Consider the following 18,599-nt stretch of genomic DNA (forward strand, 5'->3'; position numbering starts at 1 on the left):
CTAGGTTTGTGGAGGAATGGTCAAATATATGCAACACATTCTATCAATTTTTAGATCCCCCCCTCACCACAGTGTCTTACAATCTATAATGTATTTAACCTCACAACACCTCTGTGAGGTACAGAAGTGCTCTTACCCCCATTTTACAGGTGGGGAACTGAACCACAGAAACCAAGGGCCAGATTTTTTAAGATATTTAAGAACCCAGTAGGATTTTCATTTTGAAATAACAGGAATTGGATGCGTAAGTGCCGCTAGGTATCTGCCTCTTTAGGCATCTAAACACCTTTAAAAATGTGACCCCAAGTGACTTGCCCAAGGTCATGCAGGAAGGCAGAGTAGGGAATCAAACCCAGGCCTCCTGAATCCCAACTTAGTACACTAACCATTGGGCTATTCTCCCTACAGCTAGCCTGTCCCTTAAACCTAACATATAAGGCAGAGGTTCTAGCACTATGCTGCAGTCCTCTTACCTCCACCTTCTCCTCCCTCATTTTTCTACCCACAATCCAGCTCCGCCCAATCAGTACAGTATCCCTCATGTTACTTATTTTGATGTTAAATTCAATGGTTGAGATTTTCAAAGCAGTGTAAGGGACTTAGACGCATTTTCTCTTTGTTTAAAATGTCAACCCAAGGTCCTTTACTCCGCCCACAAACTTTGTTTTCAATGTGCTGCTGATTTTGTTATAGAGGGTACATAATTGCCCTCTAAGAGTTGCTGGGGGCTGAAGGCTGTTACAGTTGGGTTGGGATTTTTAGTTCCTGGGATGGCAGGGGAAGTGGTTGGAGTATTGGTTCCCCAGGTCAGCTGAGGATTTTGGCACTAGGAAGGGGCCGCAACTCCCCTTTCATCCCTCCTTTTGGGCAGATGCAGTGGTGACCTATTTTGAGGAGGAGGATTGAATTTTTAATTCTCCATCCCGGCAACTAGCAGTCCATAGTGCCCTGCCCCAACATCTTCAACTGCATCCAGTAGTCATGGGTAAGTGTATGTTTTTGCTGAAACAGTCACCAGTGGAATAGTGAAGCGTTGAGTTAAACATTTTAGTTAAAACAAGGGTATTTAAATTACATTTAAAATGGAATTAGGGATCAGAGTTACCACCACCTTGAGAAGAATGGGAGCGGTTCATACCTCGCTAGAACCAACGGCGCTGATATCTGTAGATGCATGCTGATGTCGATGCATCAATTTAAATTTGGTTCACAATTTGAAATCTTTCTCTAATCTAACAAGTTAGAATTAGTGGAATTTTCAAAATGGTCATTGACTTTAAATAGCAATTATTGAGCCCTTTGCACAGCCACATTATACACAGAGCCTTAAATTTATAGGTATCGATAAAAAAGAGCTCTATATAGCAAGACAACAAGCCCTCTTATTAGAGTGCTAGATAGGGTATATAGCTATCCCAGTCTATTAAAAGAAAATGGATTGTCTGTAATAGTAGTGTAGTGGGGGAGGTTTAGATTGGATATTAGGAAAAACTTTTTCACTAAGAGGGTGGTGAAACACTGGAATGCGTTACCTAGGGAGGTGGTAGAATCTCCTTCCTTAGAGGTTTTTAAGGTCAGGCTTGACAAAGCCCTGGCTGGGATGATTTAACTGGGAATTGGTCCTGCTTCAAGCAGGGGGTTGGACTAGATGACCTTCTGGGGTCCCTTCCAACCCTGATATTCTATGATTCTATGAGTAAGTATTGGAGGGATTGAGGCCATCACTAGATCCCCTATCCAACGACTGCCGCCTGTTGCGATCCTTTTAGAAATTATTCTTGGGTTTTTGGGGGAATTTTTTTTTCTTCACATAAAGAATTTATACCGTTAACTGGCTTATGTGGCCAGACCCACCGTGGCATATTATAAATAGGAACTCATCAAGTTTGGTCAAATAGCTCAACTAGAAAGGATCCTAGCAAATCTGAAGAAAAAAAAAATTATATGCGATTATATGTCTAGGAAACTTTCCATCCAGTCAGTCTACCCAGCATGACCATATTAATGTCCTTAAATAGTAAATATAAATAGAGTAATTCCGATCAAAGATTTTTCCTATTGTTCCTGCTGTGGATTTTTCAGACTCATAAGGTATGTGGAAGAATGTTCTCTACTAAACTGTATAGACATTTTTAGACTCGGTGAAATCCAAACCCTATTGAAGTCCATGGGAATTTTACTATATATTTCAATAGAATCAGGTTTTCATTCAATATCTTTAGCTGGGCTCTTCATTATTTCGGGCATATTGGATTGACGCTCAAGGAAAGTGGTTAATTTGTGCATTTCTACAAGCTAGTAAACAGTTACATCAAATGGAACTGTTCTTCTATTCCTCGTATCACCAGAAACTGGAACATGGAATTGACTGAAGTGACTGTTAGGTGGAATAACTTCCAAGGTACTTGATAAATGGGACATTTTTGTCAATGTTTGACATAATGAACGTGTAGAACATCATATCCACTTAATTGTCTCCTTTTTTCTGTATATTTGTTTTACTATTGGACTTCTCTCTTCTTTTTCTTTTTGATTATAGCATGCTATTAAAATCTCTTGTGCTTTTAAAACCAATTAAATGAAGAATTGTAGTGGTTTGTCTCCTATTAATAGGTACAAGAATTCAAAACACGCTGTGTTTGACAGATCCATAGTACAGCAGCAAATGGGTGAAACTTCTGTAATGCTTGAGAGAAAATACTTGGCGTAATATTTGAAAACTCAGGGGCCATTTATTGTCTTCAAAATATAGAATTGGAAAATGTTATGCTATGTTTTTGGATATATTTGGTGCTTATGAAAGTGAGTATTGCCTAGGTATAATTCAGAGGAAGTGCTGTGTGATCTCACCCCCCTCTCTGCCAATACACCTACAGTCATCACCTGCAACAGGCTTGCCATTACCAGCGCTGGGCTAAACCTCCCTTAAGATCAGACTATGAAACATGCTGACTGATGCCTAATTATATTATTATTTTATGATGTGGACAAATACTTTCTAGGGATTTACAATGAAATCAACTAACAGTTTTCAGAGTAACAGCCGTGTTAGTCTGTATTCGCAAAAAGAAAAGGAGTACTTGTGGCACCTTAGAGACTAACCAATTTATTTGAGCATAAGCTTTCATGAGCTACAGCTCACTTCATCGGATGCATACTGTGGAAAGTGTAGATCTTTTTATACACACAAAGCATGGAAAAAATACCTCCCCCCCACCCCACTCTCCTGCTGGTAATAGCTTATCTAAAGTGATCACTCTCCTTACAATGTGTATGATAATCAAGGTGGGCCATTTCCAGCACAAATTCAGGGTTTAACAAGAACGTCTTTGGGGGGGGGGGTAGGAAAAAAACAAGGGGAAATAGGTTACCTTGCATAATGACTTAGCCACTCCCAGTCTCTATTCAAGCCTAAGTTAATTGTATCCCATTTGCAAATGAATTCCAATTCAACAGTCTCTCGCTGGAGTCTGGTTTTGAAGTTTTTTTTGTTGTAATATCGCAACTTTCATGTCTGTAATTGCGTGACCAGAGAGATTGAAGTGTTCTCTGACTGGTTTATGAATGTTATAATTCTTGACATCTGATTTGTGTCTACTATCTACTACCCAAGATCCCTAAACCTGGAAATCCTGGGCGCCCCATCATCTCAAGCATTGGCACCCTGACAGCAGGATTGTCTGGCTATGTAGACTCCCTCCTTAGGCCCTACGCTACCAGCACTCCCAGCTACCTTCGAGACATCACTGACTTCCTGAGGAAACTACAATCCATCGGTGGTCTTCCTGATAACACCATCCTGGCCACTATGGATGTAGAAGCCCTCTACACCAACATTCCACACAAAGATGGACTACAAGCCGTCAAGAACACTATCCCCGATAATGTCACGGCTAACCTGGTGGCTGAACTTTGTGACTTTGTCCTTACCCATAACTATTTTACATTTGGGGACAATGTATACCTTCAAATCAGCAGCACTGCTATGGGTACCCACATGGCCCCACAGTATGCCAAACCCCTCCAACGCATTATTAAGGATCTGCAACCTATCCTGAAGGATGACCCAACACTCTCACAAATCCTGGGAGACAGGCCAGTCCTTGCCTACAGACAGCCCCCCAACCTGAAGCAAATACTCACCAGCAACCACATACCACACAACAGAACCACTAACCCAGGAACCTGTCCTTGCAACAAAGCCCATTATCAACTGTGCCCACATATCTATTCAGGGGACACCATCACAGGGCCTAATAACATCAGCCACACTATCAGAGGCTCGTTCACCTGCACATCCACCAATGTGATATGTGCCAGCAATGCCCCTCTGCCATGTACATTGGTCAAACTGGACAGTCTCTACATAAAAGAATAAATGGACACAAATAACTTAGGCTTGAATAGAGACTGGGAGTGGCTAAGTCATTATGCAAGGTAACCTATTTCCCCTTGTTTCCCCCCCCCCCCCAGACGTTCTTGTTAAACCCTGGATTTGTGCTGGAAATGGCCCACCTTGATTATCATACACATTGTAAGGAGAGTGATCACTTTAGATAAGCTATTACCAGCAGGAGAGTGGGGTGGCAGGAGGTATTGTTTCATGCTTTGTGTGTATAAAAAGATCTTCTACACTTTCCATTGTATGCATCTGATGAAGTGAGCTGTAGCTCACGAAAGCTTATGCTCAAATAAATTGGTTAGTCTCTAAGGTGTCACAAGTACTCCTTTTCTTTTTGCTATTACAGAGGGTAGATGGGAGGTTGAGACACTCTGTACCTCAAAATAGCACCCTGGAACCCCCATATTCACTACTGTAATATGATTATGATATGCTTTGTACAATGCATGCCTTGTGAGGTATCATTTAAAAAGTCTTGATCTGTTGAACACTAATATCCTGTTGAATTGTCTGTACTATCATTGTATGTGAAGTTATGAAGTATTGCTATATGTTTGTTACTGAAATATGTGGTAAATGGGAAAAGCCCACAGCTAGCTTTTCAGCAGCAACAAAGAAACAACTGAAAATACAGATTTACATCTAGATTAGCCAAACAGGTGTTGATGTCCCATTAAGGGAACTCCAAGCTCCCAATGGCCATCCCAGAGATTCCTCAGAGGGCACGAACATGATGGAGGCAGCCTAACTCATGTGACCCAGCAAGGATCTTTCTAACAGCTGGAGGAAAGTAGAAAAGAGGGACAGTGACATCACCACCTGGCCTCTCTCCTCCCACATCTCAACACCTGGAAGATAATCTGGAAGACAGAGATTTGGAATTGGGGAGATTGGACCCAGGCTGAGAGGGAATTCAGCCTGTGTAATAAGAAGTGTACATTGCCTGGAACATCCAGTGGGGTGAGAAAAGCTGTTGATTCAAATCTTGCTTAGTCTGTTAAAGTTAGAATTTAGACTGCGATTCTATTTTTATTTCTTATGTAACCAACTTTGACCTCTTTGCCTAACCATTATAATCACTTAAAATCTATCTTTCTGTACTTAATAAACGTATTTCAGTGTTTTATCCTTACTAGTGAATGTGTCTAATGTGCTCTTGGAATCTGCTCAGATTACAAACGCTGGTGCATGTCCACTTTCCTTAGACAGGTTTCAGAGTAACAGCCGTGTTAGTCTGTATTCGCAAAAAGAAAAGGAGGACTTGTGGCACCTTAGAGACTAACCAATTTATTTGAGCATGAGCTTTCGTGAGCTACAGCTCACTTCATCGGATGCATACCGGGGAAACTGCAGCAGACATTATATACACACAGAGATCATGAAACAATACCTCCTCCCACCCCACTGTCCTGCTGGTAATAGCTTATCTAAAGTGATCATCAAGTTGGGCCATTTCCAGCACAAATCCAGGTTTTCTCGCCCCCCACCCCCCCCCCACAAATTCACTCTCCTGCTGGTGATAGCCCATCCAAAGTGACAACTCTCCACACAATGTGCATGACAATCAAGTTGGGCCATTTCCTGCACAAATCCAGGTTCTCTCACCCCTGCACTCACCCTCCCAAAAACCACACACACAAACTCACTATCCCGCTGGCAATAGCTCATCCAAAGTGACCACTCTCCCCACAATGCGCATGATAATCAAGGTGGGCCACCCCCAGCACAAATCCAGGCCTTCTCACCCCCCCCCCCCACCTCCATACACACACAAACTCACTTTCCTGCTGGCAATAGCTTATCCAAACTGACCACTCTCAAAGTTTAAATCCAAGTTAAACCAGAACATCCGGGGAGGGGGTAGGAAAAAACAAGGGGAAATAGGCTACCTTGCATAATGACTTAGCCACTCCCAGTCTCTATTTAAGCGTAAATTAATAGTATCCAATTTGCAAATGAATTCCAATTCAGCAGTTTCTCGCTGGAGTCTGGATTTGAAGTTTTTTTGTTTTAAGATAGCGACCTTCATGTCTGTGATTGCGTGACCAGAGAGATTGAAGTGTTCTCCGACTGGTTTATGAATGTTATAATTCTTGACATCTGATTTGTGTCCATTTATTCTTTTACGTGGAGACTGTCCAGTTTGACCAATGTAAATGGCAGAGGGGCATTGCTGGCACATGATGGCATATATCACATTGGTGGATGTGCAGGTGAACGAGCCTCTGATAGTGTGGCTGATGTTATTAGGCCCTGTGATGGTGTCCCCTGAATAGATATGTGGGCACAGTTGGCAACGGGCTTTGTTGCAAGGATAAGTTCCTGGCCACAAGTACTCCTTTTCTTTTTGCGAATACAGACTAACACGGCTGTTACTCTGAAAATTGTGAAGAGAGTTGTCACTTTGGATGGGCTATTACCAGCAGGAGATTGAGTTTGTGGGGGTGGGGGGTGAGAAAACCTGGATTTGTGCTAGAAATGGCCCAACTTGATGATCACTTTAGATAAGCTATTACCAGCAGGACAGTGGGGTGGGAGGAGGCATTGTTTCATGATCTCTGTGTGTATATAATGTCTGCTGCAGTTTCCACGGTATGCATCCGATGAAGTGAGCTGTAGCTCACGAAAGCTCATGCTCAAATAAATTGGTTAGTCTCTAAGGTGCCACAAGTCCTCCTTTTCCTTAGACAAAGTGGCTAATAGACTGCAGGAAGCGGAAAAAGAGAGAGGCTATTAGAGTCAGTTGAGAATGAAGGAACTAGAGATAAAGGACAATGAGAGAGATACTGTGGCCTGGAAATAGCACATCAACAGGTCCTAGAGCTGAAAGCCAAAGAAGCTGAGGCCCAGAAACTAGCCAGGAGGAGAACTGAAGGGGGGCAGTGGTCCCACAGCTCCAGATTGTACCCTGGGGATGTGTCCCAGAGGTGCAGAGGGGTGGTGTGCCTGGGCTTAGGGCACTCTCCCCATGTTATAGAGGGGGAGCTAAGGCACAGATGGGCAACATGGGGGAAGTGTCCCTCCATATATCTGAGATGGCTTGGTGAGGATGTCCTTGAGCAGGGGGCTGTGCCCCCCCCATCCCTGCGGGGGCTGTCAAGGATGCCCCAGGGGAGGGCAGGTATCTGTGCCCCCCCATCCCTGCGGGGGCTGTCGCAGATGCCCCAGGGCAGGTATCTATGCCCCCCTATCCCTGCGGGGGCTGTTGGGGATGCCCCAGGGGAGGTATCTATGCCCCCCTATCCCTGCGGGGGCTGTCGGGGATGCCCCAGGGGAGGGCAGGTATCTATGCCCCCCTATCCCTGCGGGGGCTGTCGGGGATGCCCCAGGGGAGGGCAGGTATCTGTGCCCCCCCATCCCTGCGGGGGCCATCGCAGATGCCCCAGGGCAGGTATCTATGCCCCCCCATCCCTGCGGGGGCCATCGCAGATGCCCCAGGGCAGGTATCTATGCCCCCCTATCCCTGCGGGGGCTGTCGAGGATGCCCCAGGGGAGGTATCTGCCCCCCCATCCCTGCGGGGGCTGTCGGGGATGCCCCAGGGCAGCTATCTGTGCCCCCCACACCCCTGCTGCAGGGGGGTCTGTCAGGGCTGCCCCGCGCAGGCGCAGCGCCGGCGGGCTCCGACAGGGGTCGCTGTGGCGCGCTCTTCGCTCAGAACGGCGGGACCGGGGAGCGGGGGCGGTGCCGGCGGTTCCTCAGGGCGCCTGCGCTGCTGCATCCCCGGGCCCGGCCTCGGCCGCGCTCCGGCCCGGCATCCCCCGCGCTCCTGCTGCCCCGCTGGCCGCGCGGCCCGCTCTCGCCGCCATGGCCTTCACCTTCGCCGCCTTCTGCTACATGCTGGCGCTGCTGCTCACCGCCGCCCTCATCTTCTTCGCCATCTGGCATGTGAGTGCCGGGCCGGGGCGCCCGGAGGGGGGCGGGGCGGGCGGCGGCGGCACCGTTGGGTGGCCTCCCGTTGTGGCCGGGACGCTTCCTGGCCCCGGGGTGTGTGTGTGCGCGAGCGCGTGCGCGCGGCTCCGTGCCTCCTCCCCCACCGCCGTCTCCAGACCCGCGCTCACCGGGGTGGGGGGGAGGTAAGAGCTCTGACCGCCCCCCTGTTGCTGTCCCCCCCCCCGCGCCCACAGGGGTGGGGAGGAAGAGCTCTGACCGCCCCCCTATTGCTGCCCCCCCCCGCTCACAGGGGTGGGGGGGAAGAGATCTGACCACCCCCCTCCCGCTGCCCCCTCCCCTTTCGCACTCACAGGGGTGGGGGGGAAAGAGATCTAACTGCCCCCCAGAGCCATCCCCTCCTGCGCTCACAGGGGTTGGGGGGGGAAAGAGATCTAACTGCCCCCCCATTGCTGCCCCCCCCCCCGAGCCATCCCCTCCCCTGCGCTCACAGGGGTGGGGGGGTAAGAGATCTAACGGCCTCCCTATTGCTGCGCCATCCCCCTTGTGCTCACGGGTGGGGGGGGTAGAGATCTAACTGCTCCTCTGCACCATCTCCCCCCATGCTCACAGAGGTGGGGGGGGAGATATCTAACCACCCCCCCCTTTGCTGCCCCCCCGTGCTCACAGGGGTGGAGAGTAGAGCTCTAGCTGCCCCCTCATTGTTGCCCCCCAAGCCATCGCCCCACTCACAGGAGTGGGGGCAGAGATCAACTGCCCCCACATTGCAGGCCCCCCCCCAAGCCATCTCACCTCTCCCCCTGCACTCAGGGATGGGGACAGAGTTTTAAACATCCTTTCATTGGTGCCCCCCCAGCCATCTCCACCCCCCTTCACTGGCAGGGTGGGGGCAGAGATTGACCTGCCCCCATTTCTGACCTCCCAGAGCCATCTCTACATCCCCATGTGCTCACAGGGTTGGGAGCAGAAATCCAACTCCCCTCCCCAGCCATCTCTACCACTGCTACTCCCACAGAGAGCCAGCTCCATCCCACCTGTGTGCACACGGGGTGAGGGCAGAGATTTGACCACTCCACTATTGCTAGCCCCTCCCCCCTGCCCAACTCAGCACCATGCAGAATTGCACCCAGTTGCATGTGACCTTAGGCCATGGCTGGATGTGTTTAGGGATTATTGGTTTGAGGAATAGTGCCCTATTTTGTGTATATTTGAAATGGTATGTGTAAAATAATTGATCAGATATGTTTAGTAACTTCCTGTTGGTGTAAACCAACTTTGCAAAATTGTCCTGAAAACTCACCTGCTTGCTCATCATTACCTTAATGATGCAAAACTCACAGTATTCACCTGTAGATGAGTAGAATTTTCAGAGGCTAATGCAAAAACTGGGTTTGTTTTATTAAACATTTTTGTTGAAAATGTGGGCATCTTATATTTTTAAATATTGGTGTTTTACTTGAAGGAATATGTGTTTAAAATATTTTAGTCTCAAGTCAAATAAGTTTTGTATTTAATGGAAAAAGTGAGCTTTTCCAAATTTCCCCGTGGTACGCTACTTTTGAAAATTTAAATCCTGAGTAAATGTTACTTATTATTTGAGGTCTTAGTCTTTTCTCCTCTGTGGCAGTAGAAAATCCACTGGTGGAACCTTAGGAAACCTAGTTTCAAGTAGCTATGAGATGCCTGGTCTTGGAGAGAAGCACTGATAGGAGATCATCTTTAGGAATGAACTTTATAAGTGAATGAATGGATTTTTTGAGGGTGATATTTTCCTTGATGAGCATGGAGGACTAAGCCATTAATCTCAGCAGAATTTTAAGCTTTTTTTTTTTAATGGAAAAAGTTTTGGTCCCTGCAGTTGCTAAGATACCTATTTAGATGTGTACGAGATAAACTGATGATTTTTTCCTGAGTGTGTTAACGAATATTTTATAATTTTCTTCTCCATTAATCCTCTGCAACTTCTTGGTTTGCTGAATCTGCCCCATGATGCATCGTTGTGGGACATCCCTGTTACCAGAAGACTCATATTATCCAAGTGATGCTACAAAGATATATCCTCGGGCAGCTTTACGCAAACCAGGAAGTATCATTGGATCTGAGGGAGGAAATAAATTAAAATGTGTTTTAAGTGCTTCTCCCCAACATGAATAGTGTGTGTGCACATATCATATATTCAGATTTATTCAGTTTCAATTTTTGCTTTGTAGTTATTAAATAAGCTTTTCATTGTAACATAAAGGATGCTCTGTAAACATGTTCTAGTTTACATTGAATATAAAGGGTACTGATTACTTGATGTTTTGGTTCTCATACTTATTTTTCTATGGTTCTTGCTTTTTTATTTATAAATGACCTGTTTGGTCTTGTTTGATGCCATGGTATCCATTTTACAAAAAAAACGGCTTTGACTCTTTTTCATCCTGGCAGGTTCACCTTTTCCTAAGCATCAGTGTATGGGTAAAAGTTCTGTCATTAAAAGATGTTCTTGACGTTTTCCTGAATATATCTCCCTTGCCTGCTATCTCACACTGACCGTGAAGATAACATCCATTCAGCCTCTTCAAAGACTGCAATCGCTTCCTTTTAATTAAGTGACAAGCACTCAGCACAGAGGAAGTGTGTCATGTGTGCAGCCTCCTGTTTTTTTTTTTTTTTTTTATGCACCCTGGATATATTCTGTGGGACTAAATGCTATTTGCAATGTCACTGTATAACTCCTCTGCATGGTAGTGGGGGAAAGGGAATGAAATGCAAAGATTTAGTGCCAGAGCACTGTGAGTATAGAAAATGTCTAGAATAATCTGAAGCTAATTTAAATGTGCTTGAATGTTTTTTAAACCAAAGCAGACCTGTTTCAAATACTTTCTTGCTCTAGGTGATTTAGTTTATGGAATTATTTCTCTTACATGAGTAAAACGACCTTACTGCGATTGTGTTCGTAGCACTTATGGCTCTGTACCAATAAATTATATTTTGTGGTGAGATGTTTTTTACTGCTTTTGAACTGAAGAGTCCTAACTGTTCCAATTTTATTCTAGATTATAGCATTTGATGAACTGAAGACTGATTACAAGAATCCCATAGACCAATGTAATACACTCAATCCTGTAAGTTACATGATAAAGAATTCCTCTTTGCATAAATTTATAAATAATTTTTGTTGCTATTATCTTGATTTAATCAAAAAGGTCATTAAAAATTCTGTTCTGCTGGTAATGTCTAGTATATTTGATAGAATTTCTAGACAGAATTCTTTATCTGATTCTTCTTTACTTTCAATCTTGAATATTCTGACTATTATTAATCTGCTGATGATCTTGTCAGCTGTCCTACTAACATTCTTTCAATCTGCTTTTTACATTTTCGGCACAAAGACAGTTGAAAAGGTCAAAAAGATTAAAAGAGTCAAAATTGCATTAAAGGTGTGTACTGCTTTTTAGTTTAATGTTTTAATCCCACCTTTACTTTCATTTTGTTAGGAACATTTGTATTACTATTAAGATGTTTTGTTCAGTGTGCTTGCTCATCTGCCTGTTTTGTCTGTTCAGGTTTATAATAACTTCATGAACTTTCACATTTTGTGCAAAATAATTTTGCTTGCTTACCCAGTGAAGTGGGGAAAACTGTTATATGCCTAAAATGTATTGAATAGCCACAGCAACTGAAGATGTACAATAAATGGTATCCTCTCTCAAGCCAGGTTCACTGAACTTTCTGATGTTCAGAATCTAGGAGACTAGTTTGTTTAAAAAAAGAAAAGAAAAAAAGGGGTTAATTCTGATCTGGCCTTATGATATCCGGGGTGGAGGTTGGCTTTCCAAGGATATCCCCGGCGTTCTTTCAGAATACTGTGTACTCTCTTGGATACAACTCTAATTACACTCCTTTACTCGTTAATGCGGTGCCTCAAGCACTTTCAGCTTGCTTGTGTCTTTGACAGACAAATAATATTAAGGAAGTTTATTAGACAGTATGTATTTTCAGTAACGCAGTATGTCTTTTCCCGTTCACCATCCCTTTCATTTTGACTTGGAGTGGCCAGACTGAGATAAAAACATAGGGCAGCACAGTAGTGAAGTGTACCTCTGGAAGGCTGCACTGTAAATCATGGTGTTCTGCAGAATTAAGTAGAATCACACCAATGGAGACTGAAAAAGAATGTGTCCTAGACAGCCAGAGAGCTTTGCAGCATGAGGGTGGGTGAGCGGAGAGAAAGATGATGTTATGGAGAAGATTGTATCTTGGAAAGTGGTGCCTGAATAGCTGTGCATCTAACAGTTTCCCCAACTCTGTCTGTCTTACAGTCATTTCTGCAACAGTATGGGGGAAGGCAAATACTCACTACATTTATGCATTATGATCTTATCACAAATTTAAATAAAAGGCTGTTATAATGTGCATGTTCAAAGCAAATATTTTATTAACCTAATGTTAATATCCATGCATGAGGTGTTATATGATAGCTTTTTGTAAACTGAAAATCTTGAACGTGGTATTTACAATGCTAGTGGAGTTAGATTAGTCATGAAGAGGTGAATTTGCGATCGTTACTCTTTAAAGAGTATGATAAATGCACATGATGCTTTTCAAATACATGAAGGGACATGATCCATTGTCTTGAAGTTTAAATTCTAGGGGAGAATATTTTTAGTCATGAGAATTAAACACTTCTCTAGAGTACCATTTTTGGTTCACATAATGCTCAGCATCTCCCTCTCTGTATGCAGCCCCCATCACAGTGGTATCCAAGCTTCTCTTGAGTATTTAGAAATAATAATTCTTCCTTCCTAGCCTTTAGGGAAAAATGCATGGTAACCTATAAACTAATCAACCTAGTTCTCGTGTAGGCTGGAAATGAAGAAGGATAACATTGTTTGAAATACTTAAAAGGCAGTCTGATACTCTGGTGTGGGGGCAGAACACACAAACCTAGATGGAAGGGAAGTGAATGCTTTGAGACACATGGTTAGTCTTAATTTTTGTAGATTTCAGGTCTAGCAAACAGGTCTTGCTTGGTGGTCAGTCTTTTTTTAGTTTAAATAATTGGAATAACATCTAAAAGTTACATATGGTGAGTATACAAGAGTGATCTGGACAAGAAGAGTAATTGTTTTACACATGTAAAGAAAGGTGATGACTTGGGTTTGTGCTGATGTCAGTTGGTGGTGTTTGACAATTGTTTCTTTAAGTGACTATTAGAACGGGCATTAGGAACGAAACTCTGTTTGCTTCTGATTTATAGTTAGACCTTTTTAGGTGTTTAAAACAAATATCTGCTTTTAGACAGTATTAAAAAAAACCTGCAAAATACATTCTGAGGCAGTCATCCTAGGCGCACAAATTGGGCAAAGTCAAGAAGCAGAATTGTCTTGTGTGTGCTTCACTTAGAGAGTAGACTCCTTAGTAATTTAACTTAAATCTTTAGTTTATCATAAACTCTTGATTGAAATATGTAGTAGCAATTGAATATTTTTACATGAAACAGCTTGTAGTAGTTTATCCTGTGAGCATTTCAGATGTATAGATGAACTTTTTTGGGGAGAACTGTATAATTCAAAAAAGTAGGTGATACAATTCTTTCTGGTATATTTGCCTTTGAAGGATTTTACTCTTGTGATGAGCATGGGGTTTTCTTGGTTTTAGGGTATTTCACCTACATTTAATCTACATATGTTTCTATATTGCTTATCTCTTAATAGCGCTAGCAGGGTTACCTGGTATTTTATGCTCTTGGTAATCTGAGAGTAATCAGCATTACCTCTGTACCCTTCTGCTGGAAAGCACAATGTTAAAAAGAAGGCAGGTGTTAGGTATTTGAAAGGTCTTGTACAAAGGAAAATGGAACTGGCTAATATGTCACAAATTGTATGTGCATTTTACTGTTGTTCCCTCCTACCTTGCAGAAAGCATATTGCTTGTATTTGTGCATATTGGTGCGCTTAACAATGTTGTTGCTCCTTTTGTCTAATAAAGCTTTGGACCGGAAATAAGGTTTTGGTAATAGTCTGTTTTAATAAATATTGTACATATACTGTTTTAAGTTCAAAACTTCAAAAATAGTAAAATACAAAACAAACTCTTGCATATAAACCTTGGTTCTCAAACTCAAATCACCACGACGGTCTTATGAGGACTAGTACATTGGCCTAAGGGCCGCATCACTGACACCTTTTCATACAAAGATACAAAAGCCCCCAGCCCTGCCCCCACTCCAGCCCTTCCATGAGGCCCTGTCCCTGTTCTGCCTCTTCCCCGCCCCCCATTCCAACCCTTCCCCAAAGTCCCCACCCCAACTCTGCTCCCTTCCTGCCCCTAGTCCAACCCCTTCCCCAAATCCCCGTCCCTGCCCTGCCTCTCCTCCGCCTCCTCCCCATAGTGCGGCTCCTCCCCCCTCCCTCCTGGAAAGCGTTAAGCTCTGTCAAACAGCTGGTTGGTGGCGGGAAGCGCCTGGAGGTAGGCAGAGGAGCGAGGACTCGGCGCGCTGGGGGATGGGAGAGGGAACGGGGGCGAGGGGAGCTGGGTGGGCCACAGCAAATAACTCAGCAGATCGTGTGTTTGAGACCCCTGATATAAACTGTTATAGGGATTACTTTTCCCATAGATATTTCTATGTGGAGCATGTGCAGAAATATCTCGATGCTCTACTTTTATGTTACAGAGGTATGTTGTATAAAATGTGGGAGCTGTTCTCAGTGCACGTAGCCAATTAATACGTAATAAAAGCTTCCATAATCTGAGCATTCCAACTTGTACATTTTCTTGGGTATTCATGAATATACATAAACTTTTCTGTAAATATCAGGGTGTATTCTGCCAGTTCCTGTTTTCACTTTCTGCAGTTTACTTGCCCATTTGAGTGTTTTTCTCTATATAGTAGTATGGAATTTTTCACCAATAATTTACCTTTTAAATAGAAATTCAAACCAAACTGTATGTTGTGTAATCACATGTTCTGATGCATATTTTTCTTTTTCAGCTTGTACTTCCAGAGTACCTCATCCATGCATTCTTCTGTGTCATGTTTCTCTGTGCAGCAGAGTGGCTTACACTGGGTCTCAATATGCCTTTGTTGGCTTACCATATTTGGAGGTAATATTGATGAGTTTGATCTCTCTACTCATGTTAATTATAACTAAGGCTAAGATTTTGTCATGAATAGTTTTACTAAAAGTCAGGGACAGGTCACGGGCTTCCGTGAATTTTTCTTTATTGCCCGTGATCTGTCCATGACTTTTAGTAAAAGTATCCATGATAAAATAGGAAGGGAATGGGCAGCTGCCAGATGGCTTGGAGCTCCAGGGTCCCCTTCTCCAGTGGTAAGGAGCTGTGGGGTGGTCCCCCTGCCCTGCAGCGGTGGCCAGGAGCTTGGGGGCCCGTGACTTAGGCAGCTGGGGTACCTCACAGCTCCCTCCCGCTGCGGGACCTTGCAGCTCCCAGCCACCAGGGCTGAAGTCACAGAGGTCTTTGGAAGTCACAGATTCCACGACCTCTGTCGGATTCCATGACTTCTGCGACCTCCGTGACAAAATCGTAGCCTTAATTATAACTTACTGTCCTTTTGCAATGTTTCTGTTAATTGTCCCATTTCTTCAGCAATAAAGCGTAAAGGCCCATTGTGATAGATGGTGAAAATCTTATGCTGCAGTTGTAAAAAAGGCTATTTTCCTTTTATTTTTTAAAAGGAATATTTTTCCAACTTGATAAGCAAGAATGGGAGTACTGCAGGACATGTTTTAAATGGTGCTGAAGTTACCAAAGCCATACTAAGTATTTTACCATACGAATTATGGTTGGTTCTATCCCATGTTGCTCTCTTCTTCTGCACCTTTTCCAGTTCTTTAATAAGCCTGTAATATGGTGCCTTAGATCATACATCCTATTTTCAAGGGTTGTCATGCCCATCCTGTAGCACCCTGTATAATGTAGTATGATTTGAAGTTGAGATAAACTATACTAGTGCAGTGCAGCTACAGAGCAAAAAACCACCATAAGAGCATAAGAACGGCCATATTGGGTCAGACCAGTGGTCCATGTAGCCCACTCTCCTGTTTTCCAGCAGTGCCCAATGCCAGGTGCTTCAGAAGGAATGAACAGAACAGCCAGTCATCAAGTGATCCATCCCCAGACAGGCAAGGTCTTAGGTTGCGGTCTCAGACTTTACTCTCATGGTTTAATTGCTGGATGGAGTAAATGTTTAGTACAGTTAAAGATGTGTGGTTCCTTATACAAGTTTCTATTTTGTTTTTTGGGGGTGGGGGAACCTCCTTTTCCCATAGCTTTCTTTTCCAAACTTACTGCTAACCTAATTTGTCTTTTCCAGGTATATGAGCAGACCTGTGATGAGTGGACCAGGTCTCTATGATCCTACAACCATTATGAATGCAGATATTTTAGCATATTGTCAGAAGGAAGGATGGTGCAAACTAGCATTTTACCTCCTATCGTTTTTTTACTACCTATATGGGTAAGTTTCTTAGCCTGAAACTTTTTGTTTGAGCTCAACCCAGAGGCAAAATTCAAATTTATATGAAACTTCCTTTTAAAAAAAAAAAGACAAAATGCCCCCACATTTTTATCTTAATTTGTAAAAATATTTCAGACACTTAACCTGGGATGTAATGTCTATGTATATTTTAAAAAACAACCAGCCCCCCTCCCCCAAGTTTGTATCATAACTTAGCAATAAAGCTGAACCAAAGAACCAAAAAATCCCAAACTTTTAATTTTTATTATAAAAGTATTGGGATTTTAATATTTTCAAAGAAGTGACTTATTTGTCTTAAAATTTGGGTTTCATTGAAGTTTGCTGGTAGAATGGTCATACGTCACGGGTGAGAAGATACAGAAGCTGTAAATGCAAAGTTAAACTCTAAAAAGGGGGGATGTGGGAAGCAATAGCTGGTGATAATGTACTGACGTAGTACTATTACCAATACATTGCATAGACTGACTTTGACAGTCAGGTTACAACTGATGGCTCAGCATTTCTTCATGTGATCATACAAGATGATTAGGAAAAACATGATTAAAAAAACTTCCTATATATATATATATATATATATATATATATATATATATATATATATATATATATATATATATATATCTCAGTGTGTTTGAGCCTATGTAAACTCCCTGTTGTTACTGCAACTTAATCCCAGTGTCAGAGTGTGTGATATACATAACACTTCTGTTCACGGGTTCATTTTTAATGCCTTAACCTGGCTTTTAAATAGTCATGGTGAACTATCAGTATTTTATTGTAATGACAAGCTGTGTGTGTCTGCTCTTTTTCAGTGGGGAATGAATCTGTGCATAATACTGTTAACTTACCTAATCAAACTATTGCATCTAAATTTAGTACATTTTAAATTTTTCTTTTCTTTTCTAGCATGATTTATGTTTTGGTGAGCTCTTAAGAAGACATTCTGCAAACTTGGTTCCAATTAAGTGCATGCAAAAGCCACAAAACAAAAGGATTCTTTCCAACAAGAAACTGTTACCAAGATTAAACTATGGAATCTGATTATCACAGTTGCATTAGAAAAAAAAAAAGACTCCCCTATTTTTAAAATGTTTCCACACTTTATACTTGTGGAAAGACTGTTTTCGTATATTTTACTGGGATGTTGAAATTAAAAAGAATTAAGTGTAAATTGATATTAAATGATTCTCTGGTTTTGAACAGTTTTGACTCTGCACTCCATAAGGAACAGCCATAACTCTTCAAGTACTTATTAATTACTGACTGTCCTTAGTATCCTAAAATTTTTTGTTTACAGGACCGTATAGTGGCTCACTTTGAACTTTTGAAACTCCATTTATCTATAAATCAGCTGTAGCTATAAAGTGCTCCTGAAGGACTGAAAGCTTTATGTATTTTCTCTGCAGATATCTTCACGGATACACGTGTAGGAAGAGTAGTTCTGTTTTTTATATTTGGGTATCTTCCCCTGTGTATGCATGGTTCTGAAACTTCCCATATTTCCACCAAACACTAAATATCCTTGCTTTAATTTTCAAGCATAAGTTATTGTGATAGGAAACATTGAGTTGTCTGTGAAGGAATGAATTTAAAAGATTTTATTTTTAAATGTTTGTGCAACAGTCTTATTAACCAATTGGCTAATAATGCAAGATTGATCAAATCCAATGGTAAAAATACTGCTCCTATGGATTTACAAGTCACACTAAAGACATTTCCAAGACACAGTGAGATTGAGAAACTGCCCTGCTGTTCCTTAGTGGAATAAATAAAAATCTCAAATTCAGAAATGTTCAGTTTTTTGCAGTGCCTTGTTTTTT

At 42.7% G+C, this 18,599-nt stretch overlaps 1 protein-coding gene across 1 annotated transcript; it reads left to right on the top strand.

Annotated features, from left to right (window-relative positions):
* The first annotated feature begins 8,106 nt into the window (after nucleotides 1-8,106).
* CNIH1 (cornichon family member 1) lies at nucleotides 8,107-18,575 on the top strand. Its single transcript, XM_084631388.1, has 5 exons — nucleotides 8,107-8,288; nucleotides 11,333-11,401; nucleotides 15,271-15,383; nucleotides 16,615-16,758; nucleotides 17,686-18,575. The coding sequence occupies exons 1-5, from the start codon at nucleotides 8,208-8,210 to the stop codon at nucleotides 17,711-17,713; spliced, it is 435 nt and encodes a 144-aa protein (XP_084487514.1). The 5' UTR covers nucleotides 8,107-8,207; the 3' UTR covers nucleotides 17,714-18,575.
* The last annotated feature ends 24 nt before the right edge of the window (nucleotides 18,576-18,599 follow it).

Source organism: Lepidochelys olivacea, assembly GCF_965140295.1.
Source record: "Lepidochelys olivacea isolate rLepOli2 genome assembly, chromosome: 6".
Taxonomy (NCBI): domain Eukaryota; kingdom Metazoa; phylum Chordata; order Testudines; family Cheloniidae; genus Lepidochelys; species Lepidochelys olivacea.